This window comes from Oculina patagonica, chromosome 14 (genome assembly GCF_052425735.1).
Source record: "Oculina patagonica isolate OP01 chromosome 14, crgOcupat, whole genome shotgun sequence".
Lineage (NCBI taxonomy): Eukaryota > Metazoa > Cnidaria > Anthozoa > Scleractinia > Oculinidae > Oculina > Oculina patagonica.
In genome coordinates this window covers 16,335,009-16,353,839 of record NC_135771.1, presented here as the reverse complement: position 1 = coordinate 16,353,839, position 18,831 = coordinate 16,335,009, and the positions used below count along the sequence as shown (strand labels likewise).

The 18,831-nt window shown below is 38.4% G+C and overlaps 2 protein-coding genes across 3 annotated transcripts; both read left to right on the top strand.

The window, feature by feature from the left end:
- The first annotated feature begins 5,620 nt into the window (after positions 1-5,620).
- On the top strand, positions 5,621-6,682 carry LOC144638995 (adrenocorticotropic hormone receptor-like). The gene has a single exon (XM_078498264.1). The coding sequence runs from the start codon at positions 5,621-5,623 to the stop codon at positions 6,680-6,682; it is 1,062 nt and encodes a 353-aa protein (XP_078354390.1).
- Positions 6,683-12,158: 5,476 nt separating this feature from the next.
- Positions 12,159-18,590, top strand: LOC144638639 (D(5)-like dopamine receptor). 2 transcript variants are annotated; one of them, XM_078497853.1, is made up of 3 exons: positions 12,159-12,267; positions 15,943-16,829; positions 17,965-18,590. In XM_078497853.1, exons 2-3 carry the CDS (start codon positions 16,134-16,136, stop codon positions 18,466-18,468), a joined length of 1,200 nt encoding a protein of 399 aa, XP_078353979.1. In that variant the 5' UTR covers positions 12,159-12,267; positions 15,943-16,133; the 3' UTR covers positions 18,469-18,590. The 2 variants fall into 2 exon arrangements, with proteins under 2 accessions (XP_078353979.1, XP_078353980.1); XM_078497854.1 differs by lacking the exon at positions 12,159-12,267 and adding an exon at positions 12,398-12,470.
- The last annotated feature ends 241 nt before the right edge of the window (positions 18,591-18,831 follow it).

The following is an 18,831-nucleotide window of genomic DNA, read 5'->3' as shown; positions in this document are numbered from 1 at the left end:
ACAATAATTATAGTTTTATTTACTCGATTATTACATATTTTTTAATGCACTGAGTTATTCCATCTTGAAAAATACCCAACAACTTCAAACCTGCTAGTTGTTCAATTACTTTTTGGTTTAAGTGTTCAGTGATTAATTTCAGCGTGGTCCACAAATGTTTTCCTAGCTGAGGTGAACAACAAATAAAATTTCTGACCGACAGGTGTCGAAGGCTTTATTCCATTAATACCTTTGTTTTTCTAAATAATGACACTTAAAATCAGATAATTATAAGCCGTTAATTCTAAAAGGATTACCGTATAAATTAAATTTCTCGTAACGGTGCGGAAAGTTATAAGATCGATTTTCATTTTTTTTTTCAGATGATTTTATTTCATTTCCAGCATTTCGTGGTGATCATGAACTTTAGTGGCACGCAGCTGTCTTTGTATTGTGTCAATTGATGGCTTGTTGGTCTGTTTTTCTCTGATTCGAATAGATAACAATTTATTACTTTTATTTTGTTTATTGATGCTCATATTTTCATCTTAACAATTCTGAATGATTTCGTGAGATTACAAATGGAAATTTCATAATCCGACCAATTTTTGCTGGCTCTTTAAGAGTGGGCGACTATATTTTCCTATTTATTGAGTTTATTTTCCTATCAACTGCAAAACAGCGCGTAGGATGCAGTTAGCACGTAGTTCGAATTCAGAACAAAAATTACGGATATGAACATTTCTTCAAAAACTGGAGAGTATTTGGTCTCCAAGGATACTAATGATAATATAAATCCAATTTTATTGCTTTTGAAATAACTCAAAGAGATTCATTAAGAACAAAATGACGGATGCCAACATTTCCTCAAAATGTGCAAGGTATTTAGAACCGACTCTGTTTCATCAGTCCACAAAAAAATGTTTACTGTGGTCTCCTAGGTGAATTTACATAACATAACGGTTATTGGCCCTTACTTTCTTGAAAGGCCTTTTGAAAACTGCTCGATTTAAGAAACTGCATTAGTCAGACGAAATTCAGAGCTCCCAAAGGAAAGTCACAATTCAACGCTGTATCTAGAGTGAGCAACTTCTACTGGAGTCAGTGGGAAAAAAAATAAGGTAGGACGATAATACATTTTGAAATAAGTGATAGGTTGCATGCATGCTTTATATATTGAAAGAAAACGGGATAACCGACTTTCGTAAGTTGTAAATATCTTCTACAAAAGCTCCACTTGATTTCTGTGTTTCATTTCGATGGAGAGATGTATGATGTTATCAGGCATCGAAATGATTGTTTAAATTGCTCGAAATGTGAAAAGCATGGCAAGTTTTATCGACGGTACTTTTCCTGGAAAATAAAACCCGTCAACCATAGAAAAAAATTGAGAAATACAAGTTCTGGCCTCTTAATATGAATATTATTAATAAGACGCATTGAAATTAAAAAAAAAATACTTTATAATAGTTATTAGGGAAAAGCGTACGATTTTCATTAGAAGAAAAATTAAGGCATAATTGCAAAAATAGAAACAACTTCAAGCAAGCATTGAAGAACGTTCTTGTAGCAGTGACAGAGACTCAATTTTCCTGCGATTTAACTTACTAGAAAATATCCTCCACGCATTGTGAAACTTTATCTTACTAAAATGACAAAAGAAGCCTTCGCGAAGATGACAGAACACTCCTATTCTCAAAACCCTTATCAAAAGAGCCGGATAATCTGGGATAGAACATGAACAGCGCAAATTAAAGTCTAATTTATTGGTTTGCGCGAAGCCACTTCGCTTTACAGCAACAGATGTGATAATTTGATCTCGAAATGAAAGAAGCAAATTCAATTGTGTCTAATCATGAAAAATATATATATATTATTTTTCACAACACCTCTAGTTAGTAAGTGCTTGTTTCATCATTTCTTTTCGCACTTTAGATTTGGGTTTTCGCTGTATAAAGTCACTCCCATTCCTGACGAAAATTTTCCTAGCTTATCGGTCCAATTTATACTTTGTCATGATCAAAGTTTCATAAAATACAGTCCTTCCTCAGGCCTTGAGAAATAGCTTCCATTAATACAGACAAAAACCGGCTTATACTGATTCCGCGCGTTTGCGTAGGACTGAGGATAACACCAAAGTTATATTTTTTTGGCAATAGCTTATCGCGTTAATATCTGTCAAAAAAGAAGAGAACCAATTTAAAATTTGATTTATCTTGACTTAATAATGAATCTTTAATTGCTTGCGATTTAGATCTTTTGCCTTTAGAGGTGCCAACGAAAAAGAAATTTCACTCTGACCAGAGACTAGTCTCTGCATTATTCTTTCCGTCATTTTCGTTAGAAGTCTCAAATGTTTCTTTGAAATTTTGCACTCGCAATAACTTTTTATGGCAAGAACATTCTCAAAACGAAAACATCATCTTTAGTGTGTTATATTTGCAAAAATGTATATTGAAACTCTTCAATTTGTCAAAGATGAATGCACTCATTGAAAGATCTAACAATTTCCGATGCACGCGGATGCCGCAAATACAGGCGGAAATAAATTAGAAGTGTTTGTTATTTAAACTACTTAAGGCATTACAATGAAAAAGGAGAAAAAAAAACATATGTTTCTTGTTTCGGTTACTAAGTGGTCTACAGCAACATCAAATTCTTTTTTCTTTTTGCTTCGCCTCAAACTTAACAGTTCTTGGTTGAAATCACTTTGAAAGGATTGAAGTCCTTTACGTCTTAAGAACATACATCTAACCAAAAGCCAAAAAACGTGGTAGGTAACGCTGAAAAGTGATCAAAAGCTTATTCTACCTCGTGAGCCCGATACGTTGTCAAGGAGACAGTTGAGGAAAATAAAGAAAAATTATCAACTCATAAGTATTGCGTAATGTACAACCAAATTCTTCAAGACTAAAGGACTTCTTCACAGCTGTTTTCTGTGGGAGGAAAGGGGATGGGGGGGGGGGGGACGGGGGTTGTTGGAGGGGAGAGGCCTGGGGTTGCTTGATTTGGGGTGACTTGTGGTGACCTGGGGTGACTTGAGTGATGCGAGAGATTACTCTGTTAAGACCAAAGGGGACTGTAGTATTATGATGTTATGCTGGACGGTTTTGCACATAATAACTTTCATGGATGCTTGCAATTTAAATCTTTCTTAATTTAAGTCGATAAATTTTTAAACGCGCAGTGTAACAGTTTCAGCCGCATTTTAGCTCCCGAGGTCAAGCTATTCAGAGGCCTAAGTATAAATTTTCTGAGGTCAACAAGTCACTGACCCCTCCCCGCAATGGTTACAATATAGTGGAACTATTTTTGCTCTCTACCTATAGCCAGCTTGGACGCGCTACGGACGTTTTAAGCTATTTGAAACATGTCACTTTAATTCATTTCTCAGTGACCCCGCAATTGAAAAATCAAGAATTCCCGCGAAAGGTAGTGTCAAACCTCCTAAAAATGCTTAACACGCGTGTTATTTTGTTTTGAACAGACGTGAAACGTTCGTTTTAATTAAATTTTCTCTTGAGAAGTTAGCTTGAGAGCTAACGTTTCGATAAGTTTTTCTTAACTGTATTCAAAATGTTAGCATGCTATGAGGTTTTTCTTTACTGTAACTTAATTTTTGCCTTTGTTGCTCGAATGTTTACGTTCAGCGGAAACAGTCTTATAAACAATTAATAATCATGAACTATCCTGCGTGGCAGGCGCCTGTGTAGTTTTGCGTGCGTGTTTGGAAAACGCGAAAGGCAGGAGACGGCCACGCAAGGGAAAAATAATAAGGCGCCTTCCCACTTTTTCCCTTGCGTGGCCATCTCGCGCCTTTCGCGTTTTCCAAACTCGCGCTCAAAAAGTATACAAGCGACTGCTACGCACGCTAATCATGAACTGAAATTAAGATACTCAGTTCTAAAAATAATATTAGCCTCACAACACCTTAATAATAACTAATGTATTTAGCCCTGGCTTAGTTCATTGTGTTGTGTTCTTGGGCAAAAAAAATTTTGTTTCAAAGTGTATGTCTCCACCCAGGTGTATAAATGGGTACGGGCAATTAACGCTGGCGGTAGCGCTACGATGGACTAGCATCCTCCTATTCGTGGGAAGTAGAAATACTCCTGGTCGCTTCATACTGCTTTTACTTGAAAAAACCCCGAATAATTAGGTCTTTATTATTCCACTATTGCGCCATTTTACCATATTAGGGCAAACGAACGCGCAAAATATGCCACGTTATTACACAATAGAACAGGGAAAAAATACGGGCGGACAAACTTACGGAATACGGGCCCAAACTAAGTAGAAAAATTGGTGGAATAATAAATCCCTCGTTGCTCGTATACTAATACTACGCAACTTGCAAAATATCCGCGCATATTATATGTTAAACCATCGAATAAGGTGTATGTATACATTAGATGTAATCTCCCAATAAGAGACTAGTGCCCTTTATGGACTCGCAATTTCTAAGCTTTTATGTTATGATTGTTAACTAATTGATTTTATTTTATATTCTTTTAGTGTCATTCTTCATTCATCAGAAGTTGGGCCAAACACTTTGGGAAATCTGGTCGATGAGACCACTACTTGCATAAGATTAAACAAGGTAGGAAGGTGAAAATCGATGATTTGAACAAAACACAGAAATAGCTGGGTTTTTGTTACGAGAGAAAACGAATGAATAATGAAACAGTGGTTTACTTTAGGCGCGAAAATATTGATAATTGTGCAGTACAGATGGGAAAATTTTTTCTTTGAAGAAGAATAATAGGATATACAAGGACATCGGTTACTGAATTGTTTTTTGCCTTTTTTATTCCTTTACTTTTTAGTAATTAAGTTAACATCTGTTTTAACGAGTTTTGCTCCGACAATTGTTCGCTAAATTATACAAGCAGCGAGAAAAAATACCAAAGGTTTCCTACTCTGTTTGACATACAAATTTTCTGGAGGTCGCGGTTTCAAATCTCGTTCTGACCACTAGCCGGTGTTGTTCTCGACAATCCCGAGTTCCACTCCACGTTTCGTATACAGCTAATTCGAGAAAGGTTGTCGGAAAAAAGCACAAAAGTGCACGCGACAAGACCGAAAGGTAGTATGGGTAGAAGTAGAAAGCTATTGCACGTGCTGAATACTAATAAGATGGCGACATGACGAACGCAAATTTGCACGTTTTCTTTCTCTTCAGACATGTGAAAACAAGGTACTCTTTGTCAAGCTGAATTTAAGAAGAATTTTCAAAACTCAAAGACATACGACAGAAAAAGAAAAGCTACAGAAAAAGGCCTCCTAAGGGGAAAAACAAAATATTCACTTGCAAAAATACAAACTTGTACATTTCCCCTAGGCCAATATGCAAAATTCAGGTGAATACCCAGACCACTGTTCGGTCTTGTCGAGTGCACTTTTGTGCTTTTTTTCGACAACCTTTCCCGAATTAGCTGTATTATATATAGCCAACTGGTCTGCCTCCTGTCAGTAACGATTTTTTTAATTACAGTATTTGTTTCAGTGTTTGCTCACATTGGCCCTGAAATGCCCCATTCGGGAAGTATTCAATTAAGTATATTATTATTTATTTAGTTAGTTATTTATTTATTTATTGATTGATTGATTTATTATTTTAGGCTAGAAGTGAAGTCGAAGTATGGGGCTTGGAGCGAGCCATTGCGTGGGAGTCTGGGCCCCAACAGAGGTATCCATAACAACAATGGTGTTAGCCATCATCTTCGTGATAGCCACTGTTCCTGGAAATCTGATGGTCATCTTGGCGGTCCTGTTCGATCCAAACAAAAATCTCCGGAGTCCATTTACACTTCTGATTGCCAACCTCGCTATCACAGACCTTATCGTTGGCGCCTTGGTCGAACCCTTGTCCATAAATACACATTACAGAGAGGCCCAGGGTTTGTCTATCAGCGCGGCATGGTTTTCCCAGTCTGTGTACTTTCTGTGCTGTACAGCGTCTCTGCTGAGCTTGGCAGCGCTAACCGTTGATCGCTATCTGGCGATCACCAAGCCTCTCTGGTACAGAGCCAACGCTAGCTACAAGCGGGTAGCTATAGCTGCATCTTTGGTCTGGATTCTTTCCATTTGTTTCACTTCTCTTTTCTTTTTCGTTGGCTTTGTGACCTACGCTTTTGTCTTTGCCAACATCACAATGTTTTGCACCATCTTCATATTCATTTTCTCTTACATTCGTATTTTCCAATACGCCAAAAACCAAATCGCCCAAATGGACCAAATGCACGACAGCCAATCCGAGCAGAACAAGGCCCGTCAACGAGCTATAGAGATGGAAAACAAGCTCACTAAAACCTACTTGATCATGCTGGGCGTCTTTCTGTCCTGTTACATCCCCTCATGCATCATGATCTATTTCATGAATCTGTGCCATGCTTGCAGTTGTGAGCTTATTCACTGGCTGAGAGATTTCCATTTTGTGTTTATCACCGTCAACTCTCTTATCAACCCTTTTCTTTATGCCTTTCGCTTGCCAAACTTTAAGAGCGCTGTTAAGCGCTTGTTCTGTTGTGCATCCCAGGTGGCCCCATTGCCCCCGCGTAATATCGCCCGCAATGCTCCCAACCACGTCCAAACTATCACCAGCGGAGGAAACCCGCCAGGCGCCCCCGGAATGCAAGCCTGGGAGAATCAAAGGAATGCCACAGCACGAAGTGCATCGGAAGATATGTCAGTGGCAAATTAAGAATGCTACAGTAAAGTTAAGTTAAGTTAAGTTAAGTTAAGTTAAGTTAAGTTAAGTTAAGTTAAGTTAAGTTAAGTTAAGTTAAGTTAAGTTAAGTTAAGTTAAGTTAAGTTAAGTTAAGTTAAGTTAAGTTAAGTTAAGTTAAGTTAAGTTAAGTTAAGTTAAGTTAAGTTAAGCTAAGCTAAGCTAAGTTAAGTTAAGTTAAGTTAAGTTAAGTTAAGTTAAGTTAAGTTAAGTTTAGTTAGGTTAGGTTAGGTTAGGTTAAGTTAAGTTAAGTTAAGTTAAGTTAAAATAAAAGTTCGTCCAACAGATCTAGAGACGACGAGAATTGTTTTTAGACGAAAACCAAAGTGTATTGGTTCACATTTCTAAATGGTTAGAATCACAGTTAACTATTCTGCAAAAGACTTTTCTGTCGTCTAGTTTTTCAAAAATTTTGCTACATCAATTCCAATGTAACAGAATTAAACCTTGAGTGTATCATTTTCCCAATAATTTTGTTGTGCATAAAAATTGCTTACTAACTGCTATTGATTTTCTTTTTCCATAAAGTTTATTAGAATTGATTTTCTATCACGTTTTTAATTGCTAAATTTTAGCAAACATGTTAAATTGTAAAAAGAATATCACCTAAGTGATGTTAAGGTGATCTCTGCTGATAAATGAGTTGTAACTGAGAAGGATCTCATTTGATTGCCAATTAATATGGGCTACTTTGCAGTCGAGATATTTTATGCATTTTAATAACAAAAAGGCAAAAACGCCGGGCCCTTATGAAAACATAAAGAATTTCGCTAAAAAATAAACGATATCGTTCTCTGCTGGCTAAACTGAAGCAAACAAAGTAGTGTGTAGTCTTCAAATGTTTAACCATTCGCTTGTAGAGAACTTGTAAAACAAGCAGGTAACGATAGTCATAAATTACTTCAAAATGTGCGCTAGTAAAAGTTAGAAACACCAGACGTTTCGAGGGCTCTCCCTGTTTTTCAGTGGATAAATGTCTTGATTGAAAGCAGCTATCGGTAGTTAAAAAGTCTGCTCAAGATTGTAGTAATGTCACAATTAGTTTCAAAAGCTAGTAATGGCCATGCAAAATGAAGGTAAATTCTACTGTTGTTTGTGAGTTATGAAAGAAGCAACCCTGCACAATGTATTTCACTTTCTAGGAAATAACTGTAGGGGAATAAGAGATACTATGCATTTTTTCTGCGGTGGCAAATGTCTAAAAAGGCAGTATGTATGTTCAATCATGGCTGTAGGCAATAGTTTCACCGCTCCACATAAAGCTTGCATTTCTGTGGTTTTAAGTGTTTGTGTATAGTTGAAATAAGTATAATAAAATACATTTAAGCTCACGAGGACTTTGAGTTTTGTGCACTGAATATCTCCGAAGTACATTATTAAAGGAGCTACGATTCGGGGATTTCACAGATTTTTTGTCTTAACTGTTCTGAAATCAGTGGCAGCCAACTAAACCAATGAAAACATTTTCTTTGAACATCTAAAGGAAGATATAATTTGCGAATAGAAATCAAGCTAATACGGCTATAAATAGCGATTTTGAGAAGACGCGCAGTAACAACTTAAAAAGTTAAGTCTTTATTTTTCAAGTTGCAATCCATTTCGATCCAAGTGATCCGCCGCAGCCAAAGACGCTCGTTAACAGTTCCAGTGCTCTAATACAGCAATTTCTAATAAAAATGGACTATAATTTTTAGGTTTCCTTACGACACAAATATAAATTTTGGCTGTTCAAAACCCTGGTAAAATCCGTGATATTCCAGAAGGCAAAGACAAGTATTCAACTAACCGAAGGCAGTAAAACAGGTTATTTAAGTAAGGCAGACAACTTGTCGGTGACAAAGGAACGATATCATACTAGATACAGATACCTCGTCTCAGATGAGTTTACAAAAGAATCCCGATTTCTCTTTAACCCTCGGTTTCTCAAAACTTCCGTTTTCTCGAGCCAATTTTCGTTTTCCTTGAATAGTACTTCTCTGTAATTTTACCCCCGATTTCTCGAAGTAAGTAAGTAGATCTGGAGTCTACTGGAAATGTATCACACCTATCAGTGGGTGAGGCCAAACATAGGCGAGGGATTTGACAGCGATTATCTGCGATTTTTCGTAGTACAGTCAACTCTCTCTTAACGGACACCTATATAAGACGGATACCTCCATAAGACGGACACCTGGTGATGGTCCCTGCCGTTTTCCAGTCATTTTACTGTAATCAATCTCCATATAAAACGGACACCTCTCTAAGACGGACAACGGACACTTTGAAATCATTAACGGACACTTGAGAAGTGTTTTTTATCATGTTTTATTAGTGAAAATACTTCCAAACTTCGTATCGCCCTAAAGCAAAGTTAGTCAGCGCCCTAACGATACGTGCATACCAAGTTTACCAACCCAAACTGCAATGTCGCTTTAACGTATTACTTCTCTGCTTACGTTTATGGGCACTAAAGAGGTCGTTTTCTCCTAACAGTATTACATTTGTAGAAGCTCTCAACTTTTGCTTTAACAAGCGAATACGGTCATTTTATTATTTTAGTCAAAGGTTTGTTGAATTGTGCATAGGTCTAGCTTTATTATCTGAGAATTACTGGTGTCATGTTACATCGACTCTCTACAAGGCGGACACCTCTCTAAGACGGACAGTTGCAGCCATTCCTAAAGGTGTCCGTCTTAGAGAGAGTTGAATGTATGGAACAACAAGAAATATTGCTGCTCACATGGCGATAATAGTCCACTGCAGGACCTCACCCCCCCCCCCACCCCCCCCCCCCCCACACACAAAAACACCACCACCATCACCACCGTTAGTTAGTTAACCAAAACATTCATTGGTACGCATTTCTTTTCCTGGGTGCAAGGAGCAGAGAGGCTACTGTGAGAAAAAAAAAGTGTGAAACAATCAATGCGGGCGTCTTTCTCACCTCTGAGCTAAACGCCATTTACACTGAAGCTGAGTCTAAAGCATGACAACGATTTAAAGTATTTACACCAAATAAGTATACATACAAAGTCTGGCACCTGACTCAGACAAACGCGTAGTGATAAATACTTTATTATAGGCTTGGTAGCTTTTGTAAAGCCACCCCGTCGAGCTCTTTTGTCTATAATTGTGCCGTAATTAATTTAAGAAATGTAGTTACAGTCGAACCCCTATTAAGCGGCCACCCATTAAGCGGCCATCCCGTATAAAGCGGTCAGTTACTAAAGTCCCAAAACTGTTGTCTGTATAATACTGCAAATAAAACCCCTTTTGAACGGCCACCCCTTATAAAGCGGCCGTGGCCATCTTTCTGTCGTCTTCAGTTCTAGTTTGCGAGGTTTCGAGTAATCGGGATCGATTGTTATGTAATTTGCAAAGTTAATAATTGATAGTCTACTGATTTTTCAGCACTTCATTATACAATACTGAGTGCAAATTGAACTTATCTCGTCAGAAACTCTAACATGATTTTTAAGAGTGGAAAATGGCTGTGAAATACGTGATCTGTTCGTTGGGCAACCGTGGCGATTTGCAAGAAGTGGAATTCGAGTTATCGAGCCAGTAAATTTGAACCAAATTTTGATCAAGGGAAACGAAATTTAGTTCGAGTTAGCGGGGTTTTCGAGTTATCCGAGTTCGAGTTAACCGAGTAAAAATGACTGAAAATTGGGGTCAAATCCAAATTAAAGGAAATGAAAGTTACTTCGAGTTAGCGAGGTGTTCGAGTTATCCGAGTTCGAGTTACCGGGGTTCTATTGTATTTTACGAGGCAAAGACTGAACGATAAAACTAACACTGAACAATAGTTTTGCAACGAGACCAAACAGAAGGATAATATCATTATAAAATTAATGAACTTGTGGATTGTTTTCCGTTATGTATGCATTACATTCCTGCACAATCAGTCTAGACAGTGCTTTGTTTTACTCAGCCAGACAAATGAAAATGGCACCCCTCCCGTCTATTGTTGAATCAACAGAAATCAGACAACACAGACAATTGCAAGTACATTAAGAATAAAAGATCTTTAAGCTTGTTTTGGCATTCAATATCATTGAGATAAGGGTTGGACGCGGGGTGCTGGAATTTCAGTTATTAGTCGAAATTTTTGTAGCAATTTCTCAGCTAACAGTAAAAAAGTTCGAGCCCAATTCTTAGCTGTCGGCAAAGTTTGTAGATCTCAACTATCAGTTAATAATAGGCGTCATTACAAAGCTTACAGTGTTTCAAATTTTGATCAATTTTCAGCTATCATTACTTTCCTTGGTTAAACACACATCCACTCTCCCTGTAAAATATTTCACAGCGGCGAATGCTTCGAAAACAGGTCCAGTTTTTGCACTATAAAGCCATAAAGCGTAGCTTTCTTCACAGCGAAGTTAACAGTTATATATTTACACATTTTTTCAAGTAATCCTGGATATTCAACGTTACTCATTTTTACTGCTGGGTAGAGAGAGGTACCACAATTTTAACAGTAACGTGAGTGTCTTGAATCTCGCCAACGCCCGACCCAGTACACTTGATCCGAGTTTTGAAAACGCGCGAACGATGAGGCATGTATTCGTGTTTACTATGTTTAGGGGAGATCTGTTGCTTTATATTTTTTTAAAAAAATTCAATAACAAGTATTCAAAGAACCCGATCATGCCTACAATGAAGCTTTTAGAAGTTATCTGGTCCTTTTCAATGTATGTTTTGAATTGTGGGCGCACAGAAAGTCCACTGTTCCAGTAGGCTCGATTTCCAGCCATTTTGTGAGCCCGCGTTCCTTCATCTAAAAGAGGGTCTCATGTACTTTTGCGTAAAGCGTGTTTCGGCCTTTCAATTTTCCCGTAAAACGTGATTTAAGTTTTAATTTATTCGTCATCCGTGTTTTCCGAATTTATTTTCCACGTGCACGTGAAAGCAAATACTTGGCTTAAACGTGATCGGCATGCACAAAGAGTTGGAGTACACGTGACCAGTGAATCATGTTGTCTTTAAAGACCTTTAAAGAAAATTATTCTTCACGTCTCGGAAAATCGGAAAATCCGCAAGAAAAACATTGGAAAGGAAGTTATTTTCTGCCATTCGTTGTTGATGCTTTAGTGAAGATTCAGAAGTAATAAAATTTTGATAGCGCATTCAACTGTCACGACCGACGGCCATGCAGAACTGGGACAGAAACATAAAAACTTATAGACGCGCACGCAATGCAATAATGAAGCTACCTGACCGCACCAGCCCATGATAACGTCACTTCCCTCTTTGAATGCAGAAAACTCGGATAAACAAATAATAAAATCGAGTGCACTTGCCTAGAAAATTACTTATTTGCGTTCAAAGCACTTGCGTAAAATGCAAAGTCTTTTTGCTACTCTTTGTTGCGCACACGTGATAACAGATAAGTCCGTAATTTTTTTCTCAGACAAAGAAAGGTTGAATAGACGCAATCAACTGAAGTGTACTGCTTCCTGCGCGAAAGAATCGTCTCGTCTGCGTTCTACTTTCACCATCGTGCCCGCTACCAAACACATCGGATGTTGAGCGGTAAAGAACTTCCCTGCACGAAAAATGTTTCATCATAACTTCCAAAGGTAAATGTATATGAAACGGCATTCTTTTTTCTTTATGTTTTGTTTATTATAAATAGGAAGGTTAAAAACCCTCAGGAGAATTTGCTTTGTGTTTTTGGTTGGCCGTAAGCCAGGTGAAACCAAAACATAGATCGCCGAAAGACTTCGGCACGGTACGCCAGAATCAAAAATTCTCCATCGTCATCTCAGCGGGGCAACTAATGGTTTGTGTTAGTTCTACTTTGTACTTTTGTTGTATTGCCTAAATAATCGAAAGGATTGCCAAAGGCGACGCGTAATTAAGTCGTATGTTTTCAATTTCTTAACACAGTCGGCGAAGCAGTCTTAATCGCTGAATTGTATTCGTCGGAATAGTAGCTAATAGTGAAATTGGTTAAATATTATACGCGTGATAGTCGACCGTACCACTGTTAATTAGGCAATCTTAGTATTCTGGTCGTTAGATTTCATTATCACAAACTACACTTATTTAATTCGCATTATTTAGTTGCGTCTAAAAGAAGTATTAGCCCCTGGCATCCAAAGTTCAGAAACAAAGAGGACGGCTATTCAAGTGCAGTAAAAAAATTCCTAACTATTCTATGTATTTCAAATCGCCATATATAATAAATCAGAGGAAAATTGAAATCGTCTTACCGAAAAGCTGGTGTATTAAAATTAATTTCGCTCATTCTGTTTTAAGGTACCATATGCAAAAATGCTCGTTTATATATTATTATGCTATAGGATAAAGACCTTTTTACTGTTTCTCTCCTGCCGCTTGCCAAAGTCAAATACAACTTATTTACTCTACAAATTTCAGTTGATAAGAACTATGAACCATGACAATAACAAATTGTGCAATAAAACCGATTGTGTTACTGGTGGTAAACAAAATCCGTCTTGCAAAAAAAAAAAAACGTTAGAAATGTCACTGCAACAAACATTTGCCATGAAGAGCTCGACTTAGCATCGGTACTCGAAAACAAAAATAAATAAATAAATATTTGCTCGGTAGGGACGTTTATTTCTCTGAATTCACATCTACATGTAGTTCGTCGTAATTAGCTGGTTTCTATCAATGGTAGTTTGTGTTGTGATAACGACCAGAAAAGTCCAGAACTTACAGGAACCTGAAAACTGTAAACATTTCAAGCAACGAGTCAGTGGTTTACTAACCGTCCGATAGCAAATGAGATGTGATTTAGGTTCAACCGAACGAATCGCTTCCTACTACTTCGTTTAACGTTTGGAATAAAATGTCATGTCATGGCTGAAAGAGTACCACTTAAGCTCTGTTAAGCCATCGGTGGCTTAGGGCCTGTTTACATGGAGGTGGGGGACCCCGGGTAGGTGAGGTAACCCGCCTGGTGGGGTAACCCGCCTGTCCATATAACTCTCATTTTTTTTCGATGGCGTTTACTGATGGTGGGGTAACCCGCCTAGGCGGGTTGCCCGGTCTGCTGGGTAGGGTACCCTCCCAGCCGGGGTCGTGTTTTGCCATGTAAACGTTTCGGTGGGGTACCCGCCTCCCGGGGTCGACTCATGGTCAATCTGAAGTTCGCACAAACTACACGCCTATGGCTACCTACGGCTTCAGCTACGGCTACAAACCCGGCGAGTTTTTCCTATAGTTTCATCTGCCCGTGAAACGACAGTGCGAGATGCTTGAAGAATAAAAGTGGTGAAGCATCCGTAGGCCGGCGGTATCGCGCTTCGACTAAAAAACAATGACTGACATCTGACTGTATCCTTCGTTCGAATGAGAATACGTAATAAAAAAAATGAAATGCGATAGGCGACTCTGAATCGGACGAACTGGCGCACTTCACGAAAATATGTCATTTGGCCTTCATTTCAACGGCTCCAGTCAGTACTGGTCTGGAAACAATGAAAGGAACGAGAGAAAGAAAAAACGGAGCAATTTTGTCTGTTACGTGCTAACCTCGTGAAAAGGTCACCCCGGGACCCCGGGGTGATAAGATTGCATGTAAACGCGAGCTAATTTCGACCACGGCTGGGCGGGTTACCTCACCTACCCGTGGTCCCCCACCTCCATGTAAACAGGCCCTTACTTCTTTTCAAGGGGGGGGGGGGGAGGGAGACGCTTAATAGAGAGGGACTACTTCAAATCATAAATACAGCCAGTTTATATTATAAAGGTTAAGGCGAGAAAGTGGCTCTATAAAGATTTACGGTGTGTAAGTCTATTTTCACTAAATCAAAATTAACAGCTAACGCGGGTGTCCATAAAAAATGGCAAGGAAGACAACTGTACCACTGCTGATGGACAAGTCAATTATCAATCCCATCAGCTGCCACCTCATTCAAGACCAAGGGATTCGTTTGTTGTCTTTATGACTCATCAGGCTTCAATCCAGACATTGCTAATCATTAACAGCTTGAGAAATTTAATGAATAAAACGCCTTTGTAAAGTGGCTTGACAGATGCCACAAATCAGGTTGTATTTTCCATATAAAAATGTCTCTCGTTGTTCAAAAAAGATTAAACCAATTGCAGTGAGGTCAAGGTCGAGGAAAAGGTAGTTTAATTAATTAGCTGTATACAATTTTGGACAAAAAGGTGGCTCTTTACAAACAGCTACAATATCTGTGAGAAACTATTTAACACCATATGCTTGTCTCGTACTCATGACAAATTAGTCTAGCCAGCACAGTGCTAGGATTAAGAATAATCAATGAACTTGATTATAACTTACATAATTGAAGTTGACGGAGGGGGCAAAATAGATTTTACGATGCAAAGACGGAACACGAGTTTGAAAGAAACAATTATTATGCACTAAACAGAACTATAATATAAATAATTAGATGACATTATTGGTTACCTTATTGTTACTTATTTTATGGAACGGACATATTTCGCGGGACTTAATTTTCGCGGTTTGACCAAAAATACGTAATTAACATAAACAATACAATAGAAAACGTTTGAAATAAATTTTCGTGGGTCTTTAATTTCGCGATTTTTTGAAAGTCGCGAAAGTTAAGTCCCGCGAAAATATGTAACAATAGAGCATTCCTTCACGTACTCATTACTTTTTGTAGAACGCACTATAACTTAGCTAATTAACAATTAGACTACGAGCCCGAGTTTTCTATGAGCAAATAGTCAACGAGGCGCAGCCGAGTTGACTATCGCTCATAGAAAACGAGGGCGAGTAGTCTAATTGTTTTAGTAGAAACTCTAAAGGATTGAAGTCCAAAACCTACAATATTGTGCACTTTGAAGACAAAAATCAAGAAAATTTACCGCTTAAAGAGCTACTCGCGCGCACGACTGTTTTCTATCGGCGAAAAGAAATCAGTGGGAGAACCAATCAGATTCGCGGATTTCCAACAGAACACAGCTGAGTTTCTAAACGATAATGGACTCTTTCCCGTCTATTGTTCCTTTTTAGAAAAAGACATGACATTAAAAGTGAATTAAAAAGAACCTTCTAAGCTCGTTTGACACTCAATATCACATATTTCACAGCGGCAAAAACAAGGCATTCAAATAGTTTAGTTAATATTCATTTATTGCATAGTAAGCTGTAGCATTCTTCAGCAGGCCGTAACGTTTATTACTTGTGTCCCAGATGCATAAACCATTGTGACAAGCTTATGCTATTGCAAAATGGAACGATTTAACTATTTAATTAACACATACACATTCTTTAATTTGTCTTTCAGACCCTCCATATAAAGTCGTTAAAAGCATCCGGAGTATAGAGCAGAACTGATGTGGCAGCTACCAAACTGAAGCTCTAGAAAGGTTGTAGAAAAGCACAGGCAAGAATACAAGCCAACAACCAATTCGAGCTTTTAAAACCGCAATATACCAAATTTCTCCAGGAATTTTGTATCCAACTCGTCAAATTCTAATGTCATTTTCCAGCACATACTTTCCAAGCCTCGAAAGCAACGAGTCCACTTTGCAACCAACCCACCCAGCATCTGCACAATTACAGCCAAGTCGCTCTTCAGCTGAACTGTACTTATCTCTAGTCTCCTATGCCTTGCTTGTGGTCATAATCCTCTTTGGAAATGGACTTGTCGTTTCGGCGTACGTTTGGAACAAACGGCTTCGTAAGGCAGTCACACACACCTTAATCATCGGTCTGGCATCAGCAGACTTTCTTGTAGGACTCGTTACGTTGCCGCTTTGGATGTACATGAGCTTCTCTGATCATCACGACCGTAAGTTAAATAACCACGCCTATGAGTTCTACATAACAGCAGACATCTTTATTGGAAGCGCCTCCATTCTCCAGCTGACAGGCATCAGTATCGAGAGATCCCACGCCATTTTAAGACCATTCAAGCATCGCCAACTCCAGCGGAAGACGTTTTACATCGCAGTGGTCTCAGCTTGGTTATTCTCTGCTGTATTGGCTTCTCTCCAACCGCTGCAGTATGGTACAGCCTGGCAGATGCCGTACACCATTCTGACTGCAAGTGTGTGCTTCTTCATTCCAGTCGTTGTGATCATCAGTGCTTACTGTAGCATTCTAGTGGCTGCTAAGACCAAGGGAACTTTGAACGAACATCAGACGCATAAGGGTTCTTTGGAGAGAGAGGTGAGGTTTATTTCTTCAACAATGTAAATTCTATTTGTTGTTCTGCGCGAGTAACCACCCTGAATGGGTTGCCATTTAAATACCTTCGTTAAGTGTCTCTGACCTGGGCCAGTGGTGCTGTTTGAATGTGATACAAAGTAGTGAAATTACCTTTGAACTATAAAATTGATGGTACCTTTGAAGCGTTATAAAATAAAGCTGGCACATAAATAGCATGCTCATAAATCATTTTTCGGAATTGGACCGAAAGTGACAAAAAATACGAATTATGAAAAACCAAGGAACGTTAATTCTCTTGGCAAGATTTATATGTTTGTTGGAAATTGTCTCTCACTGTGAGCTCACATGAGAAATCAAGTCTTGCTACTAGGCTATTGAAAGGTAAATTCCAGGCAAATTAACTATCATTTAAAATTCATTTTCTTCAGTCTGAATTTATATTTTAACGTGATAGGTGAAACGATCTAAAAAGTATATGTGATTCGTGATTTGAAGTAAAAAGGCTCGTGGTTTGTGATTGAGATCCCCCTTCTACCACCCTATAAAAAAAAACACCCTACTCGATCTGCTTGTAAAGAAAAAACACTAAAAACTTCACCAAGATTGCTTTAAATAGTTGACCACTCTTAGTAACAAAAGTAAGCAAAAGTTGAAATTTTATGAAAATTCGGACGAAATTATATAATATTTTTTCATAACATTTCAATTTAAGCAGTGTTAGGAAGGGCACACAAAACAAAATGCCCATTGCCAGTTAACTCCTGTAGAAATGAATAAAAAATGGGTTGAAGACATAATAAGGACTTTAAGGAATCGATTTAGAACGGCCTGTTTTTGGAGAATTAGTTTTTGCTAATAACAACATAACTTATGTCAGGAGCCAAGTGATGGGCTCCTGCTTATGTCAAGATTAAGCTTTCTCAATTGTCATGTCGACCGATTTGCAAACCGTAATAATTCGACGACTAAGAACTGAGTGAAGAATTAATTCAGGAAGAAAATATCTTATTTTAAGCACAGTTTCCTTATAATCTAAATCCTGCTTAGAACATACCTCAAGATTGAAGTGTGCGGCGCAGACATTAATTCAAAACAAAATTCTAAAAAAAAAATTGCTTTTTTGTTTTTATTCTAGATTCGACTGTCTTTGACTGTGGCTCTAATAACACTGCTGTTCATTATGGCATGGCTACCACTATTCACCATAACTATGCTTGCTACGTTTGACCCTGGAGTCCTTCCACCATCAACCACCTTTTTCCGCCTGCTGCACTTTGTCAAATGGATGCATTACAGTTCCAGTGCTTTGAACCCCTTCCTGTACTCCTACCGCAATCCAGACCTACGCAGAACCATCGTGGTGCTTCTTCGTCGGATTATTTTTAGAGGACCCGGCGTGGATGAGGTGTTTAGAAGACGTTCCAGCAGTTTGTCGACGACACGTTTACGAAGGCTCAGCAGCGCCTCGGACAGGAGCCGAAAGACGAGCACAGAGAGTCAACAAAGCACCTCAAGAAGTCGCTCTGGAACTGTCTTGTCGTGGATCAGTATTAGGAAGCAAAGCTCTTTCTCTTTTGGAAAGAAAGGCAAGGAATGCACAGAAATCCTGGAAGGCAACAACAACATCGAGAAAGACTAATCACTGACTGCAGTACGATTCTTCTCCTAAGTCGTGTTCTCTAACTTGAGTATGGTATTTCTCAACTATCTCAGTAATTCCGTCGCAGTGCGCCTATTTGAACCGCACCTCTCATGCTTGAAACCAAATTTGGCGAAGTTTGTTATACCCGACAAAGTTGTGAATTTCTCAGGAAGCTTTCTCATTTTTTTGATTGGTTAGTTTTGATCTTAAAATTTGAGCGGTTTTAACGGCTTTCACGAACAGATTTTTTAAGTTACAATTTTCGAGTAAAATGAATCATTATAAGAATTCGCAGCCAAGGATGGAATGTGTAAAGTGTATATGGTATAGAGTAAAAAAAAAAAACAGATTTGTATTTGC